At 36.9% G+C, this 21935-nt stretch overlaps 1 protein-coding gene across 15 annotated transcripts in view; it reads left to right on the top strand.

The window, feature by feature from the left end:
- Efcab3 (EF-hand calcium binding domain 3) overlaps window positions 1-21935 on the top strand; it is a 107242-nt gene that overhangs the window by 45999 nt on the left and 39308 nt on the right. For 8 of the 15 annotated variants that reach the window (XM_071603940.1, XM_071603944.1, XM_071603942.1 and 5 more), the window contains 5 exons: window positions 5722-5775; window positions 7028-7132; window positions 10735-10788; window positions 12659-12712; window positions 18956-19043. In XM_071603940.1, the coding sequence (XP_071460041.1) occupies window positions 5722-5775; window positions 7028-7132; window positions 10735-10788; window positions 12659-12712; window positions 18956-19043 (355 nt within the window). The remainder of the gene's footprint in view (window positions 1-5721; window positions 5776-7027; window positions 7133-10734; window positions 10789-12658; window positions 12713-18955; window positions 19044-21935) is intronic. The other 7 variants (XM_071603943.1, XM_071603945.1, XM_071603948.1 and 4 more) reach the window with 7 other exon arrangements.

Genomic DNA, 21935 nt, shown 5'->3' on the forward strand with positions numbered 1-21935 from the left:
AAAACGATAGCAACTCCTAAAAACCTCTCATTCTATAAATCTCTCCACTGAAATAATTAAGCTTATGGGGGAAATTCTGTAACCACATTCAAAAGTTTATGCCACACGGTAACCATAGCACTAACAAAAGTAGCAATTGATATTCTCTGAGGAAGTTTGAACAGCACAAGCAAATAGCTCAGAATGGCAATTTAAAAATGCATGTAGCTGGGTGCAGTGGTACACACCTGTAATCCAGTGATTTGGGAGGCTGAGGTAGGAAGATTGAAGGTTCAAGGTGGCTTCAGCAATTTAGTGAGATCCTATCTCAAAAATAAAAAATAAAAAAAGTCTGGAGATGTACCTCATTGATCAAGCACCTCTGAGTTGAATCCCTGCTGAGAGCCACGGCTGAGTCTGTATGGCCCCTGGCATTTTGCCAACAGTATTGATTGACAGGCGAGGCATTACTATCCGCCTCTGCCGCAACTTTTGAGTTCTCGCACTATTTTGGAGTTCTCGTGGGGATTTCCGGGGATTCCCCGAGAGTTCCCATTGGTTGGGGAAGTGCAGGAGGAGGTATTTCCGGGAGAGATTTTCCGGCTGGGGGTTCCTGGACAAGCCTCGTGGCGCGTTCGGGAGGATTCCCCGGGAGTTGTGTGAAGTGTTTTCCTGCAGTTTAAAAATAAAGTTTGTTCCTGCTTCAGTGGCTCGTGATTTGTGCCCAGCCAGACTGCGGCAAATCCCTAATACCCCCAAAAAAGTTTGTATAAACATATACACCCTAAAAAAATGTTGAAACACTTGCTTACCACTCTTAGATAATGTAGATGAAGCAGAACTCATCCAAGTGAACCTGGTTCCCCAACACCTACATCACTGGCACTTATTTTTTTTTGTTTGTTTATTTTATTAAAATAAAATAGTCTTGACTCCTGCTGTGGCCAACCCAGGATTTTTTTTCTTGCTGAAGTTTATAATCCTACTTCTCTTAATTAGGAAAAATTATGAATGAATCCACACACTTTCCACATTACTATGACACTGTTCCATTTACCTATTGAATATGATACCACTGGTGCTAATGAAATGTACTACAGCAGAACAGAGGACAGAACACCAACCTCAGCTTCTCTCCAGCCACTATGACCCATTGTTCAACAACCCTTCACCACCATGTCTTCATTGCCTTTCTTCCTCAAATTAGATTCCATGCTTAACATCATATAACTTCACAAACTCTCAAAACTCTTTTCAAACTTGCTTGGCAAAACCCCAGCAATCTCCTTATTCTGTGCTTACCCTTGAACAGGTTAACATTGCTAGAGAAAATTTTAAAACCATGCTGATAGAACTCACTTTAGGCTGGGCATGGTGGCACACACCTGTAATCCCTGCATCCTGGGAGGCTGAGGCGGGAAGATCGCAAAGCCAGCCTCCGCAAATTAGCAAGGCCCTAAGCAACTTAGTGAGACCCTGTCTCAAAATAAAAAATAAAAAGGGTTGGGATGTGGCTCAGTGGTTAAGCACCTCTGGGTTCAATCCCTTGTACCAAAAATAAATAAATAAAATAAAATAACCACTTCATATAATGGCCACAGATTTCAAGCCAGCCCTTAACATTGCCAAGGGATATACTACTAAATGTTCTAAATAAATTCACTTTCTTACTCTCAGAGACAGCCCTACACCTTTTCTGTTCAAATTTCCAATAACTCCTCACCTCCACTTTCAGACTTCATAGAAAAACTAGATACAGTTAGGTGAAAATTTCCTCATTCTTCTACCTCCGTTTCTGTGAGCCTTCCTGTATCCCTGCCCACACACCCCGCCTTTTGTCTTGCTATAAAAGGAAAAGATTTACTGTTCCCATGTGGGTCAACCTTTCTACTTGTGCTCTAGAACCCATTCCTCTTGTCTTCTCAAAGACTTATACTAGTAGAATATTCTCCCTTTCTCTCCAGCATCATTGATTTCTCCCCCTCTGCTGTAGCTCTCTAGATATTTCCATTGACATGCAGATATGCTTTTCTATCACACTTGCTCCCTATCAGCCATTACTCCTCTTAGTTCCTGTCTGCAAGAGAGTTGTTTTTAAAAAGCTGCCATTACTCACTGTCTCCACTTCCTCACCTTCCACTCTTCAGCACGTTCTAATCAGGTTTTCATCCCCACCACACCACTGAACCAGCTCTCAAAAAGGTCACCAAAGATGAGCTGGGGTTGTGACTCAGGGGTAGAGTGCTCATCTGGCATGCATGAGGCACTGGGTTTGATCCTAAGCATCACATTAAAATAAAATAAAGATATTGTATCCACCTAAAAATAAAAAAAAAGATCACCGATGACCTACCTGATTCTTGACAAGATTCATAATTGACTGCCTGTTCTTATTTCATCTGACATCTTGGCAGCAGTTGACTTAAGTGGCTACCCTCTCTTTACTAAAACATTTTTTTCTTTGTACCTTCAAAGTCTATATTCACCTGGCTTTCTTTTTCCCTTACTAACAGCTTCTTCTCCATTTTCTGATTCTTCCTCCCCTACAAGATCTCTAAATAATTAAATACCCCAGGAATCAATCCATGGCTGCCTTTTTTTTTTTCTTTGTATGACTTTTAAAAAGCATCTTACTTTATTTTCCAGATGTTAAAAGGATAAGCAAGTGTTGCTTTGTGTGCTTTAAATAAAATTTAACAAATGGCATGGGGATTTTTTTTGTTCTTTTTAGTTATACATGACAGTAGAGTATATTTTGACATGTTTATACAGACATGGAATACATTTCATTCTAATTAGGATCCCAGTCTTGTGATTGTACATGATGTGGAGATTCACTGTGGTATATTCATATATGTGCATAGAAAAGTTATGTCAGATTCATTCTACTGTCTTTTTTATTCCTGTTCTCTGTCCCTTCCCTTCATTCCCTTTATCTAATGAAATTCTCTTCTTCCCTTCCACCACCCTTATTATGTGTTAGCATCCACATATCAAAGAGAACATTTGACCTTTGGTTTTATGGAATTGGCTTATTTCACTTAGCATAAGTCTCCAACTCCATCCATTTACCGGCAGAAGTCATAAAGTCATTCTTTTTATGGTTGAATAATATTCCATTGTGTATAAATACTGCATTTTCTTTATCCATTCATCTGTTGAAGGACACCTAGGTTGGTTCCATAGCTTAGCTATTGTGATTTGAGCAGCTATAAACATTGATGTGGCTGGGTCACCATAGTATGCTGATTTTAAGTCCTTTGGGTATACCAAGGAGTGGGTTAACTGGGTCAAATAGTGGTTCCATTCCAAATTTTCTAAAGAATCTCCATAGAGCTTTCCAGAGTAGTCCCACTGTATAAGTGTGCTCTTTTCCCCACATCCGCGCCAACATTTATTGTTACATGTATTCTTGATTGTTGTCATTCTGACTAGAGTGAAAAGGAATCTCAGTGTAGTTTTAATTTGTATTTTTCTAATTGATACAGATGTTGAACATTTTTTCATACATTTGTGGCCCATTTGTATTTCGACTGTTAAGTGTCTGTTTAGGTCCTTTGCCCATTTATTGATTGGGTTATTTGTGGGGGTTTTTTTTTTTTGGGGGGGGTTGTTGTTGTTGTTGTTTTTGTGTGTGTGTGTGTGTTAAATTTTTTTGAGTTATTTATATATCCTGGAGATTAATGCTCTATCTGGGGTACAGGTGGCAAAGATTTTCTCCCATTCTATAGGCTCTCTCTTCACATTCTTGTTTCCTTTGCTGAAAAGAAGCTTTTTAGTCTGATATCCTCCCATTTATTGATTCTTGATTTTACTTCTTTTGCTTTAGAAGTCTTGTTGAGGAAGTCACTTCCTAAGCCAACATGATGAAGTTTTGTGCCTACATTTTCTTCTAGTAGTTGCCTAGGTCTTTGATCTACTCTGAGTTTAGTGCAGGGTGAGAGATAGGGGTTCAGTTTCATTCTGCTACATATGGATTTCCAATTTTCCCAAACCCATTTGTTGAAAAGGCTATCTTTTCTCCAGTGTGTGTTTATGGCATCTTTGTCTACCCTCTTCCTAGAAGATTGCATCCAGTCCTCTTGGGCCAGATAACTTTTCCAAACTAATCAAGTAAATATATTTCTCTAGCTCAATCTCCCTAAGCCAGGAATGGCATATCAAACTAGCTATTTGGTATTTCCCCCTTGGATTTCTAAAAGGTACCACCTATTCAATTGCATTTACAATTCCCCAGGAAAGTCTCAAACCCTACCTAGTGCAGTAAAGGCATGCATTCATCCTGTTGTTTAGTGAATAGGGGGAGAGTTTCATTCTTGAGTTCTTTTTCCTGTATATCCCACATTCAAATCTAGACCCTACCTGAAAAACATACCCTGAATCTATCTCCACTGCTGAAACCATAGCTTAAGCCACCTTCCTCTCCTTCCTGGGTTCAACCCCTCATACTGCAAGATTATTTTCCTGAAATAATCTTCTCAATCTCTCTCCATTTCCCCAGTTTCCTAATCCTATACACAAAAGCCAGAGTGATAACTTTTGACAGTTGAATCAGGTCAAGTTACTCCCCTTCTTCAAGGCATCCAATGACATTTCATTGCAACTGGAAAAAAATCAAACTTTGAATCTTAAAAATCAAACTTTAGGCTGAGTGCAGTGGCATACATTGTAATCCCAGTTTATGGGGAGGCTGAGGCAGGAGAATCAAGGCCAGCCCAGGCAACTTAGCAAGAACTGCTTGATTTGGCCCCTTTCACACAGGCCTTCTTTCTGATTCTTCATCATGTCAAATTCATTCCCATCTTAGGATATTGCACATACTCTTCTTGGAATATTCTTCCCATCATTCAGGCCTCAATCCAAATGGACTCTTCTCAGAGAGGCCATCCCTGATCTGTCCATTTGATACAATCCTATCTTTTATTATTCTTTATTACATTTTATTTTATTTTGCAGTATTGGGATTGAACTTAGAACAACTCTACCACTGAATACCTCCCCGGTTCCTTTTCTTTCTTTCCTTTTTTTTTTTTTTTTAGACAGAGTTTTACTAACAGGCTGGCCTCAAACTTGTGATCATCCTGCCTCAGTCTCCTGAGTAGCTGGGATTATAGGTGTATGCCTAGCACCTATTTTATACCATTTTAACAGAGCCTCAAATTGTATTCTTTTTTTTAAACATTTTGTTTTTTGCTTTCCTCACTAGATTGTACATTCCCTGAAAACAAGAATTTGGTCAACTTACTTATTTTTGTACCTTCAAGGCCTAACAAAGTGCAAAGAGCACATGGAAGCAACATAGAAGGTGCTCCATAAATATGAAATAAAAATATGTAGGGTCAGGCTTATTTACCCTGTCTCCTTTCGTTTAACATAATCAATCACTTGTTTTAAACAATTCTGATGGTCTCTAAATAAAGAAAAAAGGAAGATATAATAATGATTCATATATATGAGGATATAGCTTAATGGTAGAGCATTTGCCTAGCAAGTGTGAGGCCCTGGGTTCAACCCCTCATACTGCAAGATGATGATGATGATTCATTATAGACTAAAAGAATTTTTTTCTAAGATAACAGTATCCCTGAGGATAGGCCCATAAAATTCTGAGGAAAATTACAAAAAAGATCAATGAATTCTTCTGATCTTTGTAATTTTAGAACTTAAAACAGTTCAAATTTTGTGAGTTTCAGTAAAATCGGCTTATCTGAGTCTTAAGGATATATTTCCCTTGCTTTACAGATAATGGAACAGTTGATCTGAATGATCTGATGGATACAGTCAGTTATGTCAAGGGTGAGTTTCCAGCTATGATAGAAAAAAATCTTATAAATAGCATCTTAATACTTTGCAATTAATAGTAGAAAAAAATATTTCCCATAACCTTTCGTATAACTTATGTTCCATTTTTGTGGGATGCTGTTGAACTGAGAAAACAATCACAAATTTATATTTATATATTGATGTCCATGATATTCTCTGAAATTTTCTCCAAAGACTTCAATGTCAAGAACCACAAAACTTCTTGTACCCTTTTCCCCACTAGAAATTCATCCTATGGAATTAATTTTACTGAGTAAAAGAAAAAAATTCTGCCCAAAGACTTTCATTCTCATATTAGTAAGAAAACTGAAAAAGGTTAGAAATATCTAACCATATGGAAATTACTACATAAGCCATGGTATTCGGTTTAATGGGGCAGAATGTGTTGAAATACCAACTGTGAAAATTATGTGGCAGCCTGGAAACATGTTTATAAAGGAATAGTTTTAGGTTGGAAAAGCAAAATACAAAATTGTACACATATTAAAATTTCACATTACAAAAGTACAATCTTATTTTCAAGACCAGAATGGGGTATGAACAACTAAAAAAAATTATGATAGGGTAGTAGAATTATACTTTCCCCTTTTACATTATTATATTTTCTTTATTGTTATTACATTATTTATATAATACATGAGAAAATAATGCATTCTGATTGTATTGAGATTAATAAAATTCCTGGAATACATAGTGACCAGAGAAGCAAACTATAGGCAAATATAGTTTTAAATAAATAAAATTTAAATTTTCAAAATGGATATGAATTGCTGGGTACAGTGGCACATACCTGTAGTATGGGAGGGTGAGGCAAGAGAATCACAAGTTTAAGGCCAGTTTGACAACAAAGGCAACATAGGTAACATGGGCCATACCGGGAGACTTTGTCTCAAAAAAATTATAAATAGAATAGGTGTATAGGAAAAAGTTCAGTATTTACATGGGATAAAGGGAAGGGAGAGAGTAAAACTAAATTTCTATAAGTAGCTTAACTTGGCAGGGATTTTGCAACAACCTACCAGTCAATTCTTACCATCAGTGTACTTTTCTTTTTTGTAGCCAATTTATGATCCTCTAAAACAGAATTAAAGACAGGACCTTTTTCTGACTCTCCTATTAATTCTGGTTGCACGTGGGTGATGGTATATATAAACACAGTTAGTATTTTTGATCGTAATAAATAGTTCCATAATATTTCTGCAACTCATTTCTCACCTTTTTTAAGGAGAGGTGATTGATGTCGAGAACTTAGACAACCTTTTAGCAAGTGAGGGGATTGAGCTCACCGAAGGAGAAATGAAGGATCTGATGCCTCTCTTGACATTTAATGGTGAGATATGTGTGGGGGGGGGGTGTATAAAATTATATTTTCTTCCTAAAAGTACATTTTTGGTATCTTCTATAGAAGATCCTCAAAATGATCCTTACTTTTACATCACCTAGTGCAGTGGTTCTCAAATTTGAATGTGCATATAAATCATCTCATCATCTTGTTAACATGCAGATTTTGATCCAGGTTCACTGTAGAACCTGAGGTTCTGCCTTTCTAATAAACTCCCAAGTGATGCCAGGGATGGTAGTCCACGGACCACATTTTGCCTACTAAGGATCTAAAAGGTGAAGAAAACAGATAATATATTAAGGTTTTGCCTGGACTTTTATTTTCTAAAATCATAAGTACAACCAATATGCTAATTTTTCCCTAAGGGAATGATTCCAGTCCAAAAAAAAATAAGGGAAAGTAATAAAGTGGTTGACATAAGAAAATAAAAATGAGCTGGGCATGGTGGCACATGCCTGTAATCCCAGTGACTTGGGAGGCTGAGGCAGGAGAATCACAAATTCCAAGCCAGGGACTGGGGATGTGCCTCAGTGATTAAGCACCTCTGGGTTCAATCCCTGGTACAAAAGAAAAGAAAAATAAATATTAGAGAGGGACATACAGGAGGAAGAGGAGTTTGGGGTTGGTTGATTTTTTTTTTATTTGTTTATTGAGATTTTTAATATTGTTTATTGAGTCTAGTTACATGGCTAACCCACTGGCCCTTATATTATATAACTACATTTTAACTTCTACCACTTTCTTGTTGTTGTTCCAATACAAAAAATAAAAAAATTATCTAAGATACCAGGCACAATGGTGCATGCCTGTAATCCCTGCAACTCAGGAAGCTGAAATAGGAGAATCACAAGTTTAAGGCTAGCCTTAACAACTTAGCAAGACCCTGTCTCAAAATAAAATATAAAAAGAACTTGGGATATAGCTCAGTGGTAAGGCACCCCTAGATTCAATCCCCAGTACCAATAAATAAATAGAAAGATAAATCAATCAATCCACCGATCCAGCCATCCCCTGGTCAGAAGTCAACTCTCCCTTCTCTAAACTACTTCCCCTCCCCTGAGTTACTGGAGTTGAATCCAGGGTCTCATGCATGGTAGGTAGACACTACCACTGAGCTATACTTCCACCTCCCTTCTCTGAACTCTTATAGGGTTTTATCAGTTCTTCTCATTAGAAACTCAGAATATTCTGTCTTATACTTTGTTATTTTGTATATGCTTCTAGCTCCTTGAGAACAGGAAAACCAATCTCTGATATTTCTGGATTATCTACTCTTTCTAAAAAATTCCTCCTGTGTTTCCTTTTTCAATTAATGGACATATATTCAACTGCTCAAGCCAAAATCTTAAGGCCTTATCTTTGCTTTCTCCTCTCAGTTTCTCACATTCATTCATCAAGTTCTGTTAATTCATGCTCATAAACATTTTTTGCCTACTTTTCTTGCCTACATCCTGAATCCTAATACTGACCAATATTATCTCTTGCCTAATTGACTGTGGTGGCCTTTCTGTTAATCTCCCTGCTCCCAATCATGCTTTCATGCTTCTTTCCAATCCATTCTGCACCCAAGGTGATTTTGTTATTTTTTGTTTTGTTTTGTTTTTGGTACTAGAAATTGAACCCAGGGGTGCTTTATCAATGAGTTGCATCCCCAGCCCTTTTTATTTTGAGACAGAATCTCCCTAAATTGCCAAGGCTGGCTTTGAACTTGTGATCCCCCTTCCTCAGCCTCCCAAGTTGCTCCAAGTGTACACTGCCATGCTCAGCCCCAGGGTATTTTCTAAAACCTAAATATGATCATGCCATAGTTTTAAACCTTTCAAAAATGTTCCACTTGCCTCAAGGTCTTCGTGATAATACCACCAGCCTCCTTCCATTCCTCTGTGTGTGTTCAGCTTCAACCACACAGACCAAGTTGAAAGTTCCACAGATATCTTGTACCCTCCCTAGAAAACTATCCCCCACCCCCAAAGAAGGTGCATAAACCCTTCAGTTTGCTGAGATGATATCATCCCTTGAATGGGGTAAATTGGGCATCAATCTTATTTTAGTAGATACTGAATAATGCTTATTCATTAATAGTTTGGGTTTCCTACTTTGAAAGAATCTTCAGTCTCTGCTTTGCATTCCTTCTACATGTTGCTGTAACTCAACAGGACACTGTCTAATCCCAACACTTCCTAACTCAATCCTGGATGGGTAGCTGATTTTACTGAAACTGCTTCAAATTGAATAATCGATGCCTTATCCTTACAGATTCTACAACCATTCATAACTTCGGGGAATTTTTATTCATTTTCTGTTCCTCAAGCTCCAGCCTCACGTTTTGTTGCTGGGAAGGAACAAAGTGAAATATGGTTAGAGTTCTGAAAAAAAGTGAGGGAGAAAGAGGTGAATGCTGTTAACTCTCAAGACAAAAGCATACAATATTTTGAAGAACTTAAAAATAAGTCTACTTGTCCTACAATGTGCCTGAAACTATCCCTCCTCCTCCTAGTCCTTTCCCCAACTAGCCTGCCTTCCTCCCACAGTTTCCATCATCAAATTTACTCATTTCCACACATTTTTTAAAAATTACTTTCTTATCAGAATCCTCTCTCTCTCTCTCTCTCTCTCTCTCTCTCTCTCTCTCTCTCTCTCTCTCTCTCTTTGATAAATTCAAAACATGTATTTATAAAATGCTTAATCTGCCAACTCAGGAGCCCAAGGTGTGGAGTGGAGTGGGGGTGGGCAGCTGCCCTCCATATCAGCAGAGCAGAACTACAGAAATATGGCCCTCCCTCCCTTTCCTTTTTATTCAGACACCCAATGGGCCTCTGTACCCTCCTGGGATCATACAATCACAAAACAGGACCCTAGAGGTTTCTTGAGTCTCTGCTTACCAAGGAGGCTAGGTGCAACCCTACCAGCCCATCCCTGAGTACAGTCCCCCAGATAGGACAGAGCAGGGAAAGGCTAAGCAGGGAAGGGCTGAGAAGGGCAGATGGGTACTGGAAGGGGCTGATGGTAGCAGACAGGTGTTGCCTTCTGCCTGCAGGTGGGGAGCACCCTGACTGGGTGGGCTGAGAAGGGCTCATCACCAGGCTGGGGCCCCCAGCTTTTTTGGTAATAAGTTGACATCAGAGCATAGCCAAAGCATACTGCTTCATGGGAAGCAGCTAGTGGTAAGAGCTATGGCCTGGCTCCTGGGGTCTGGGAGGAGCTGGGAGAAGAGACAGTGTGAAAGCAGAACAAGGGGCAGCAGCTTCAGGTTCCTGTACCTCAACACCCCCTTAGAATTCTTAAGAGTGCCATCCAGGGTCCTTTTCTGTCCTCAGAATAAAAATTTTCAAAAGGGCTGGGACTGAGTGGCCTAGCATTCCTGAGGCCCTAGGTTCAATCCCCAGTACCTAATTTTTTTAAAAAAGACTAGAGATGTTTGTCTCCCTGAAAAAAGTTATCCTCTTTTTCATCACACTCACCTAAAGGAAAAAGGATTCCAAATTCCAAAGCAAATTCATGGAGTAAGTTTCAGCCCACTGCTACTTTTTATAACTTAACAGTTTTTATCAACTTTTATGAGTTTTTATGTGAATCAAAATGTTTTGCAGGAAATGGGAAGGTTACCGTGAATTCAATAATGGAGGGCCTGAAGAAGTTTAGACGTGAGTGAAAATTCATGATACAACTTAAAATTGATAGTCTGATGCTATGTTTAATTTATATGTGTTTTCTAGATTACAAAAGTAAATATTAAAAATTTTTCTTTATTTAGAGAATGAATAAAAAAGGAAAATTTTAATAATTCTACCCTCCAATGATAATCCATAATTTTATCACCATAAACTTTCCCTTATACACTTCCCTTATGTGTTTATGTTCTGTGCTTGTATAGAAAAGAATGAATGCGAGTTTTGAACATTATGCTACGAAATTGGTAAGAGGAGACAAAGTAAAGCTTGTCTTTGGCCCTCTTCTCATAGACACAGAACCTCAACCTGTGCTTTATTCTTAAGTAATTTTTATTTGCTCTCTATGCCTACATTTCCCAACAAGTATGACAAAAAAAAAAATTGTGATATGTCTCCAAAAGTCTCATTGTGTTTCAAAAAAGAATTTAAGATTGATTTAAGGAACTTTATGTGAGTATACATAAAATGAATTTTAATAAGAAAAAACAAACTTCAATTCTGGGTACCTATACTTATATTTTTCAAGTTCAAAAAAAATATTATTCAGAAAGACAAACAAGTCGGGCATAGTAGCACAAACCTGTAATCCCAGATACTTGGACTAGACATAAGTACAATGATATTTTCACACTTAAGTAACTTTTTCCCCAATTTCTAATGTATCATTTGTATTTCTAAGAAAAAAAGAGTATAGATTTCAGTTACCTGAGAATGATAACAGAAATACCTATATCAACATATGTACAACCTCAAGACCTGCTAATATTTCTGTCTTTTGATACTGAACATTCAGAACTCCTCCCAGACTTCAGAGGTACATGGATTACAAAGTTCTACTCGAGAATTTACAAAACTACACTTATAAGAGATATAGAGAAACTCTAATATACATTTAGAAAAAAAATAAGTGTAAAAAATAAAGTCTGATTCTTGTCTTAAAAAGAAATTATCTATGTCACATTCTCAACCAGAATGGTGCTACATGCAGTGTCTAAGAATGACATAGGGTACCTCTAGCAAACTACTCTCTAGGAAGGGAGAAGAATCAAACAATAGGGAGAAGAAAATGTGTGGGAGGAGAGATCAGACAAAGGGATATAAAAGGCATTTGATAGGTTTTTCTTAATTCTACAAACTATATGTGCTCATATTTGAATTAACCTTCCCTCAATAAAGAGGATATTTCTACTTTATGTGTACTACTTTCTGCGTGATATATTACCTTGTATAGCCTCCATAACCTAAAGGTATCACTAAACATTTTTCATGCTTTCATAACCTACCACAAATTTTTCTTGTTTTTAAAATAGTACAGAGTTGGCTTCTCTGGCTAGACCAAACCAAACCAGATATAAGAAACCAGGCTGTTATGTCCATCATCTTTCTCCTAAGAGTTAATCTCATCATGTTTAAAAAACTACCTCACATTTTGAAGGGCAAAAAATGAATAAATGATAAATGAATAGTCTTGATTTCAATTCTGATTCTAGTGCTTTTAATTTTTTTGCTTTTGGAGTTTAATACATTAAGGAGGCAAAAGAAGAAATATGAATTAAGATAATTTCAACATTTTCTTCAGTTTCCCACTCTCTGGGGAGAAAATAAGATAAACTATACCCCTCCTATTTCACTTTCTGTAACTTCAGAAATTTATATGATCTTGACTCTTTTTTTTTTAATTTTTTTTAGTTGTAGTTGGACACAATACCTTTATTTCACTTATTTATTTTATGTGGTGCTGAGGATCAAACCCAGGGCCTTGCACATGCTAGGCGAGCGCTCTACTGCTGAGCCACAACCCCAGCCCCCCACCCCCATCTTGACTCTTAATCTTGTCTTTAAGCAAAAAGAACAGTGTCTCTACAGAAGCTGATAAAAGCTCCCAGTTCTATTAAAGGTGAGTGTGAAACCTGATGTGAAGGCGTTGTGAAGACAGGGGTTACTACTTTGATTTATAGCTTTTAATCCCACAGTTTTTTTCCCTAATGGTTTTGTTGGTTTCTACCCTCTGTCTACTAATCCATAAGGTGATTGGACACCGTTAGTTCTCAAAAGTTTTTCTAAGTTCCTTTTGCCTTTGCCATACCACACAGCATCATATTGATTATTAGGTATCTTATATTGTTTTCTAGTGGCTTCACTTGCTACTTTTTTTTACCTTCTAATCACAGTGCAGTTTACAAAGTAGGTGTTCCTGGTTCTGCCATTAAAGAAACAAAACTTTAGTCTCTTTAGCAATAAAATGAAAAGGATGAATGTGGCTGATAATCTATTACTTCTCTTTTAGCTTTAAAAAATTCTAGGACTAGAGAGGTACTGGGGATTGAACCCTGTGGTGCTCTACACTGAGCTGCATTCCCACCCCTTTTTATTTTTTATTTTGAGGCAGAGTGTAACTAAGTCACTGAGGCTGGCCTTGCAGTCCTCCTGTGTCAGCCTCCTGGGTTTCTGGGACTACAGGCATGAGCCTGGCTGAGTCTACACTTAAATTTTTGTTTGCTTTTTTAAATTTTTCCAAAGCATATTTGCAGAGATATTAAATTGTGAGGCTATTGTAATAACAATAGTTTCTGGATTACCTCAGTAATCTGTACAAATAAATGAGAATGTTTACATTCAATACCACTAACATAGTGTTTGACTGAATACATTCAAGAAGTAAAACAGAAGTTTGCTAGCTCTATTGAGAAACTGGCTTATAGGTTATGTCTAACCCCAGATCCTCCTACTTTTTTCACATTTAAAATGATAAAATTTTGATTATGTGCCTATTATGTGAATAGCTTGACATAGCCAAAAATTCATACACACTAGGATTTTGTCATTTAATGTTTTTTAAAAATTAGACAAAGAACACCTTTTTAGGTGGCTAAAGAGAGTGATAATTGGTATCAGTGAAAAGAGAAGCTTATATAAGAACAGGGCTATTTTACTACATTTAATATCTCTTAGTTTGAATGTGTAATAAATGACTTTAACCAGTGGTGCCGCCCCTGACCAGCACAGGCAACTGAACTTAAGATCACTAGTGTGAATTTGCAGGGACACCAAATAAAACACAGACACAATTTACCTTTACACAAGCTACAGGAAGGCTTCCCTGCTCTCCGCCTCAGGCTCCCCAAAAGGGAGAGCAAGAGAAAGTTAAGACAGGCTGACGAGAGAGAAGGAGCACATTTGGAAGTGAGCTTTTATTGGGGGGACTCTGTTCTTAGAAAGTTCTATCCAAAAAAGGGCAGAAGGGGCAGGACTACAAAGGATAGGTGAGTGTAACTGAACCCTAGGGGCACATCCCACAAAGAAGAACCCTTACTATCCAAGATAGACCTTGCCCAAGCCACAGAGAATGCAGTGGTTGGTCAGAATCTGAGGCATCAGGATTGGAAGGGTGTGGTCATTCATTGTGGCTCCCCAAACAGTGGTTTTATGCAATAATTAAATAAAATTTTCTGAAGATTAAACTGTGAAGTGTATCATCCCTCATCTAATTTTGTAATACAAAGTAACATCCTTCCTACTTTTCTTTATCTCATAATTTATTTTTCTGCATGGTACATGATCAAATAAGCTTAAACCAAAATGTGCAATAAAGTTGAGTCTTTAGATAGTATCTAGTACATTATTAAGAAAGATTATTTCTATATTTTAAATGTTTTTGTTCATGTAGAAATCATCAGTTTAAATCTGTTTAAAAGACAGATGACTATATTTTAAATTTTGAGTATTAAATTCATAATGTCATTCCTACTGTTTTATCCTTATCATTTTGCAGTGTTTTTAGAAAAATAGTAACTTACTAGCATTATTTTGTTGTTACTGTGTAAAAATTGTAATAAATATTAAATTCTTAAAAAATGAAATAAAATTCTAGGATTAACTTGCAGCTGAAAGGAAACTATCAAAATGAAAATACAGCGTACAGAATGGGAAAAAATAGTTGGAAATTATATACTGACAAGGACTTAGTATCTAAAATATATAAAGATCCTTGTAACTCAACAATAAAGAGACAAATACAGATATTTCCCCTTTTCCACAGTTGTACTTTCTGTAGCTCCAGTTGCCTATAGTCAATTGTAGTCCAAAGTATTAAATGGAAAATTCCAGAAATAAGCAAGGTGTAGTTGCACACACTTATAATCCCAGTAACTCCAGGATACTGATAAAGGAGGATCACAAGTTCACTGCCAGCCTGGGAAACTTTGTGAGCTCCTGTCTCAAAATAAGTTTATAAAGGGCTTGGGATGGCCACATCAGGGTTTATAGAACCATAATTCATAACAGCTAAATTATGGAATCAACCCAGATGCCTGTCAGTAGATGAATAGATTAAGAAATTATCGTATAATATATACATAAGTATATATACATACAGTATGTATATATGTATATTGAATTTTTGGAATATATATATACACAAAAGTTTGAAATTATGGCATTTGCTGGTAATTGGATGAAAATGGGGAATCTCATGCATGCTAAGTAAAATAAACCAAATTCAGAAACTCAAAACTCAAATGTTTTCTCTCATATGCAGAAGCTAGAATAAAATAAAGGAAAAGGGAAGGGAAGGATAAGGTAACATAAAGATAAAGGGAAGATCAGTAACATGAAAGAAGGAAACTGAGAGACAGAATGGAGGGATGGGTAAGGAGAGATAACGGCAGAATGAATTTTTTAAAAATCATGTTATATGCATAGATAAATATATGACAAGGAACTTCATTTTTATGCATAGGTAAAAAGAACCAATCAAATATAAATAAATAGATGAGTAGGAAGTCCAGTAGAGCAGAGGAAGAAAAATGGGACGGGGAGGAGGACAGAAGGGAAAAGGCAGGATAATGAACGAAATTGAATTCCACGCATGTGTGAGTTTATTGGGATGAACCCAATTACTATGTATAACTATAAAGTTCTAATAAAAACAATTTTAAATAAAAAAGTACTCAAAACTAAAAAATGAAAGAAAGAAAAGTAAGTTTAAGACCAGCCTCAGAAACTTATTCTTACTGTGTCTCAAAATAAAAAAGTAAAAAAGTCTGGGATGTGGCTCAGTGGTTTAAGTACCCCTAGTTTAACCCCAGTATAAAAAAAAGACTAATATCATATGATTCCACTTATATGAGATATCTAGAGTAGGTATGATAGTTGCCAGGGGTTGGTAGAAGTGGGAAATGGGGAGATGTTATTTAATGAATATAAACTTTCAGTTTTTCAAGATGAAAACATTCCATAAATTGGTTCCACAACAAAGTGAATATACTTAATGATAGTAAGCCATACACTTAAAATTGGTAAGATGGTAAATTCTATGTGATATGTATTCTACCACAGTTAAAGGTAAATCATAATTTTAAAATTTTACTTCTAGCTGAGTGCAGTAACACTCGCCTATAATACCAGGTACTTAGAAGGCTGAGGCAGGAGGATCACTTCAGCCCAGGAATTTGAGGCCATCTGGGAAATATGGTGATCCCTATCTCTAAAAAATAAAATTTTACTTCTCACCAACCGCATCAGATAGGAACTGTCATTATACCTATTTTAAATCTTGGTAGCCTTTAACACAGTGAGCCCTTAATACAAATATTTGTTGAATTAATTTATAAATTAAACCTTCTCATACTTTCCCTTTGTGTTCCTGACCAGAATGAGAGGCTTAGTGGCAGTGAAGCCTGGGGCACTTTTGAAAGCCCCACTCTATCACTAGCTAAACCTTAGGTGCCATTGCTTTGTTTAGCCATAACAGACTAAAGACACTCCTACTCTTGTGCTGGACAATTTACAATGCCACAAGACAAGTCAGATAATGAATATCAAGATTTCTGCTTAACACAATCTTTGCTTCAATTACTCTTTTTAAGTCATTTTTCCTACTAATATTAAAAACCACAGTCTATGAGGGTTTGATTTTCCCCCCTCTTTCTAGGCTTAAACAATGAAATGGTTTTTAATCACCATTCGGTCAAGGTACCTGGAAAAAATGTTTTACTTGAACAACTTTCAACTAACTAATGAAAATATATTAATACAATGTTTAAAACTAAAAAATTTCCCCTTCCCTGAAATCTCAACAATGTCAAAATGTTCTGATTCTGTAGCTCACACTGTCACACACCCCAAGGGTGCTGAATGAACCACACTGAAAACACTAACTCTCTGTTAACACTGAAAGAAATTGGTGGCTCATTCTCCCCCTGGCCTGAGACTGAGCATTGAATGAGGTCACAGTTGTATGATGGAACAAACCTTTTATTGGATTCTTCATCTGATTGAAGTCCCAAAGTAGTTAGTAGCCCAGCTTAAAAGTAGTAAATATCAGGATTTTTATGATTCTAGGCTGAGTCCTTTTTAAAAAAAAAAACTATTATCTCTATAAAAGATTGAAGATTCTTTTTTTAAGTAATGATTATTTTGAGCCATGAGGATGATTTCACAGCACCTTTCAAGTGCCTAAATTGTTGAGCATCTCCGGCGTTCCAGCTCTGTGGTAGGTTCCTAGATTCTGAACATATGTAATTGAGTGGTGTAGAAACAACTGCTTTCCAGGTTCTGAGGTGAAGACCTGGGAAAAATCAATTCTAACCCAACATTCAGAAACCTTTTCATAGTTTAAAAGTAGTATTATTGTTTGTTATTCCTAAGTTAGGAACCCAGTTTACTTGTCAATGAACCACTTGATACACTCTATTGGAGCAATAAAAATAATAAAGGGAAAAGCCCTACCCCTAGCTCCTGGACCACAGGCCCTGTGTCTCAAATTATGCAGAAATGGAAAGGGAGGACTAGGGAGGCCATAGCAGTGAAGAGGCCATACAAGAGGATCTAAGGTAGCAAACAGCACTGTATTCCTTACCTGCTCCTACTTTTAAGAAAGACCAGTGAGTTCAAAAGAACCAACAGGGCAGTGATATGTGTTCCAGTAAAAAACCCTGGGAAAATCTACTTACTACCAGACAGATATATAAAAACAGAAATAAGTAAGCAAATATTTTAGAAATGGTGTAAACATTTTATTCTTTGTCAATTAATTGTGCATGAAATGTTTTTGTTGCATAAATAAATTCTGTCTTTAAATAACTTCTTCCACATAGTTCTAAGATACTTTATCTGCATCAGAGTGACCCCTTTTTTAATATTTACTATGTACAACTTGATGGTTTGAGATATATATATATATATATATATATATATATATATATATATATATATATCTCCACATTATGAAATAGTTCTACCATCCAGCATTAATATATCCAACGCCTTACAGTTACTGTTGGCAGAAGAGTAAGAACATTTAGGATGTGCTTTCTTAGCAAATTTCAAGTATACAGTACAGTGTTATTACCTATAGTCACCATGTTACAGCATCAGTACTCATTTTGTGTAACTGAAACTTTGTACCTCTTGACCAATATCTCATAGCCCCCTTCTCCCAGCATTATACTCTCTGCTTTCATATAACTGTTAGATTCCACATATAATTAAGAACATAACAGTATTTGTCTTTATGTAGCTGATTTATTTCTCTTAACATTTGTTTGTTTGGAACTGGGAATCGAACCCAGAGGGCTTTTACCACTGAAAGACATCCCCAGACCATTTTTTGTTTATTTTTTATTTTGTGACAGGTCACACTGAGTTGCTTAGGGCCTCACTAACTTGCTGAGTTAGCCTTAAGCATGCAATCCTCCTGCCTCAGCCTCCTGAGTCAGTTGGATTACAGATGTTTACCACTGCACCTGGTAACATTTTTTAAAAAATATTTTTGGTTGTAGTGGACACAATATCTTTATTTTATTTATTTAGTTTTTTTATGCGGTGTCGAGAGTCGAACCCAGTGCCTCAAACATGCTAGGCAAGCACTCTACCACTAAGCCACAACCCCAGCCCAGCATTTATTTTTACATAGCATCAGAATGATAGTATTTGAAAGGGGAAGTAATGGCAAGAAGTTTTGCTTAGAAATCTAGTGATATCAAAGGGACCCTTCCACATCCCTCCAACTTTGCACATAACTCTAGTACCATTCCTTAAAGCTCTAGATTTTTCAAATGCTAGGCCTTGAGCTAGGAAAGTTGCAATAGAATATATATAATATGTGAGTTGATTCCTAATAATATCTTCTGAATTCCAGACGGAGTCACTGGCCAAATGGCAGTTTCAGAAGTTAATCCAAAATTTAAGCTAAATCCTTTAAAAGTACCTGGGTTCCACAGCAAGAGGTAGGTAATTAAAGTATTAATATGTAATAACTTATTAAGTGATGACTATATTAAATACCCATAGAGGCTACGACTAGACAAGTTAGAATGCTCTTCAAGTATCTGTTCTGTGGCAAATTTAGGTATAAAGCAAAATTTCTGAATTAAAGACAGAGATTATTTTGTTCTCTTTTTGAGATACTGGGGATTGAATGCTAGACAAGCATTCTACCACTGAGCTACATCCTCAACCCCTTAAATCTCATTAAGTTACCCAGGTAGCCTCAAACTTATGATCCTACTCTATTAGCCTCCTGAGAAATTAGGATTACAGGTATGCATCACTGTGCCTGACAACCGAAAGATTATGTGTGTGTATGTATATGTGGGGGGAGTGTGAGATGGGGTTTTACTGGGGAGTGAACCCAGGGGTACTTTACCACTGAGATACATCCCCAGTCTTTTTTTTTTTTCTGAATAGTGAAATAGGGCTTCATGAAGTTGCAAAGGCTGGCCTTGAACTTGAACTTGTGATCTTCCTGCCTCAGACCCTCCCAGTTGCTAGGATTACCATGCTTGACTGAGAAAGATTTTTTTTATGAGAAGAAAAAGACAATTTTGGGGGGTGGGGGGAGGTTCAGGGGATTGAACTCAGGGACACTTAACCACTGAGCCACATCCCCAGCCCTTTTTTTTGTATTTTATTTAGAGGCAGGGTCTCATTGAGTTGCTTAGGGCCTTGCTAAATTGCTAAGGCTGGCTTTGAACTTGCTGTCCTCCTGTGTCAGCCTCCTGAGCCACTGGGATTATAGGTATATGCCACTGTACTGGGCCAACTATTCTTTTAGACTGGAGAAACAGTTATCCTTCCTACTTTCCTAGATGAAAATCTATTTTCTGTTAGGACATAGAATGTCATAGAGGGATCGAGGAGTTATAAGTTATTCATTAAGGTATTTTGAGTGCCAATTTAAAGAATAAGTGTAAAACATCATGCCTGGCATGATGGCGCAGCCTCTAATCCCAGTGGCTTGGAAGGCTGAGACAGGGGGATCATGAGTTCAAAGCCAGCCTCAGCAACTTGGTGAGGCCCTGTTTCTAAATAAAAATATTTTAAAAAGGGCATCAGGATGTGGCTCAGTGGTTAAGCACCCCTGGGTTCAATCCCTGGTACCAAAAATAAATAAATAAAAAGATCATAAAGAAGAATTAACTCCTAAGCAAGTCAAAATATAGAGAAAAGAGTACACATTACAAATATAACCAGTAAAATGAGATCTGATAAAATAGGTTTTTCTGAGTCAGCTATTAACAAATTTCAATAAACATCCACCAATGACTAAAAGTAAGAGAAACAAAAATTTGTAATCCCAGTAGCTCAAGAAGCTGAGACAGGAGGATCACAAGTTCAAAATTTAGCAAGGCCCTAATCAACTTACAAAGACCCTGTCCCAAAATAAAATAAAAAATAAAAATAAAAGGTTTGGTTAAGTCACCCTAGGTTCAATACCAGTACCAAAAAAAAAAAAAAATTTATACTGCCTGGCATTCCACTTTCCTCTGGATTCTTAAGAATATTATATCTCTGCATCTGCTGCATCTTTTTACATCATCTGACAGAAATATTTTTATATTTAGGGGTTGGGGTTGTAGTTCAGCTGTAGAGCACTTACCTTGTACTTGTGAGGCACTGTTTGATCCTCAGCACCACAAAAAATAAATAAATAAATAAAGCTATTGTGTCCATCTACAACTAAAAAAATAATAAAAAAGAATAGTTTATAAAATAATCTAAGAGTCTTTAGAAGTTCAAGTAGATGATAAAAAGAAAACATCAGAAGAAATCAATATTGCCAGGTGTGGCAGTATACACCTAAAATCCCACCTACTTAGGAGGCTGAGGCTGGAGGATCACAAGTTTGAGACCAGCCTGAACACCCTAATGAGACCCTGTCTCAAAATTTAAAAAGGGCTAGGATATTGCTCAGTGGTACAGTTTTAACTACCAGGACTGCCAAAAAACAAAAACAAAACAAAACAACCTTATCACAGCCAGGATGGGTGTAGTTCCGTGGGAGAGCCCTTACGTAGCAGAGGCCCTAGACTTGATCTCCAGCAATGCAAATAAATAAATAAATAAAAGCTGGTCACTTTCTTTTCTCCCAGGTCCCTCTTTGAAATGAGTTAAATCTAATAAATACTCTACAGGACACTAAATAATAATTTTATTTTTTATTATTTTTTTTATTTTTTTTTCTTTCCGAGAAGAAATGGTTTTATTTGGACCCAGAGCTTGAGAATGAGACTAGGACCTGAGATAACATATTGAGCTAAGGTGTAGATATTAGCTTACAAAAGGGCAGTCAGAGCTCATCAGCCAAATGGACTCTACTTCCCAGCAGCCTTGCTGTTAGTGCAATCAATAAAAGGACTGCTGGGAAATATATATGCCACTAAATCACCCCGGTGATTTTTCATCATAGAAAAATTTCCATAAACCCTCCAAACTACACATATTACAAAAGGAAATTTTAAAATATCACATTTTACAGAATTTAAACTTTTCTTCAGCATCTAGCTCAGAGGTCTCACCAACTTCAAAATACAGCTTTCCACTGAACTCTTCAACCATATAAATAAGATGTATCAAGCAATGAGAAGGCTATCTTTGCTAGCCAATGGCAATTCTCTTCCCAATTCAGCTTCCCTGAGCTAAGGCTCACGTGGGGCAGGCTAGGAAGCACATTGGTTAATACAACACAGCAGCTGAAACTTGATGGGACAGCAGAACTGGTGAGACTTGAGAGGAGGCTCCAGGTTCTGTATTCAGTCAAAGTCACTGCTGGAAGAGGAGGGATGCTTGCCATGCTTGTGGTGTTTGTGCATCTTTTCTTCATTTTCTTCCACATCTTC

This window comes from Marmota flaviventris, chromosome 17 (genome assembly GCF_047511675.1).
Source record: "Marmota flaviventris isolate mMarFla1 chromosome 17, mMarFla1.hap1, whole genome shotgun sequence".
In the NCBI taxonomy this organism is placed as follows: Eukaryota; Metazoa; Chordata; class Mammalia; order Rodentia; family Sciuridae; genus Marmota; species Marmota flaviventris.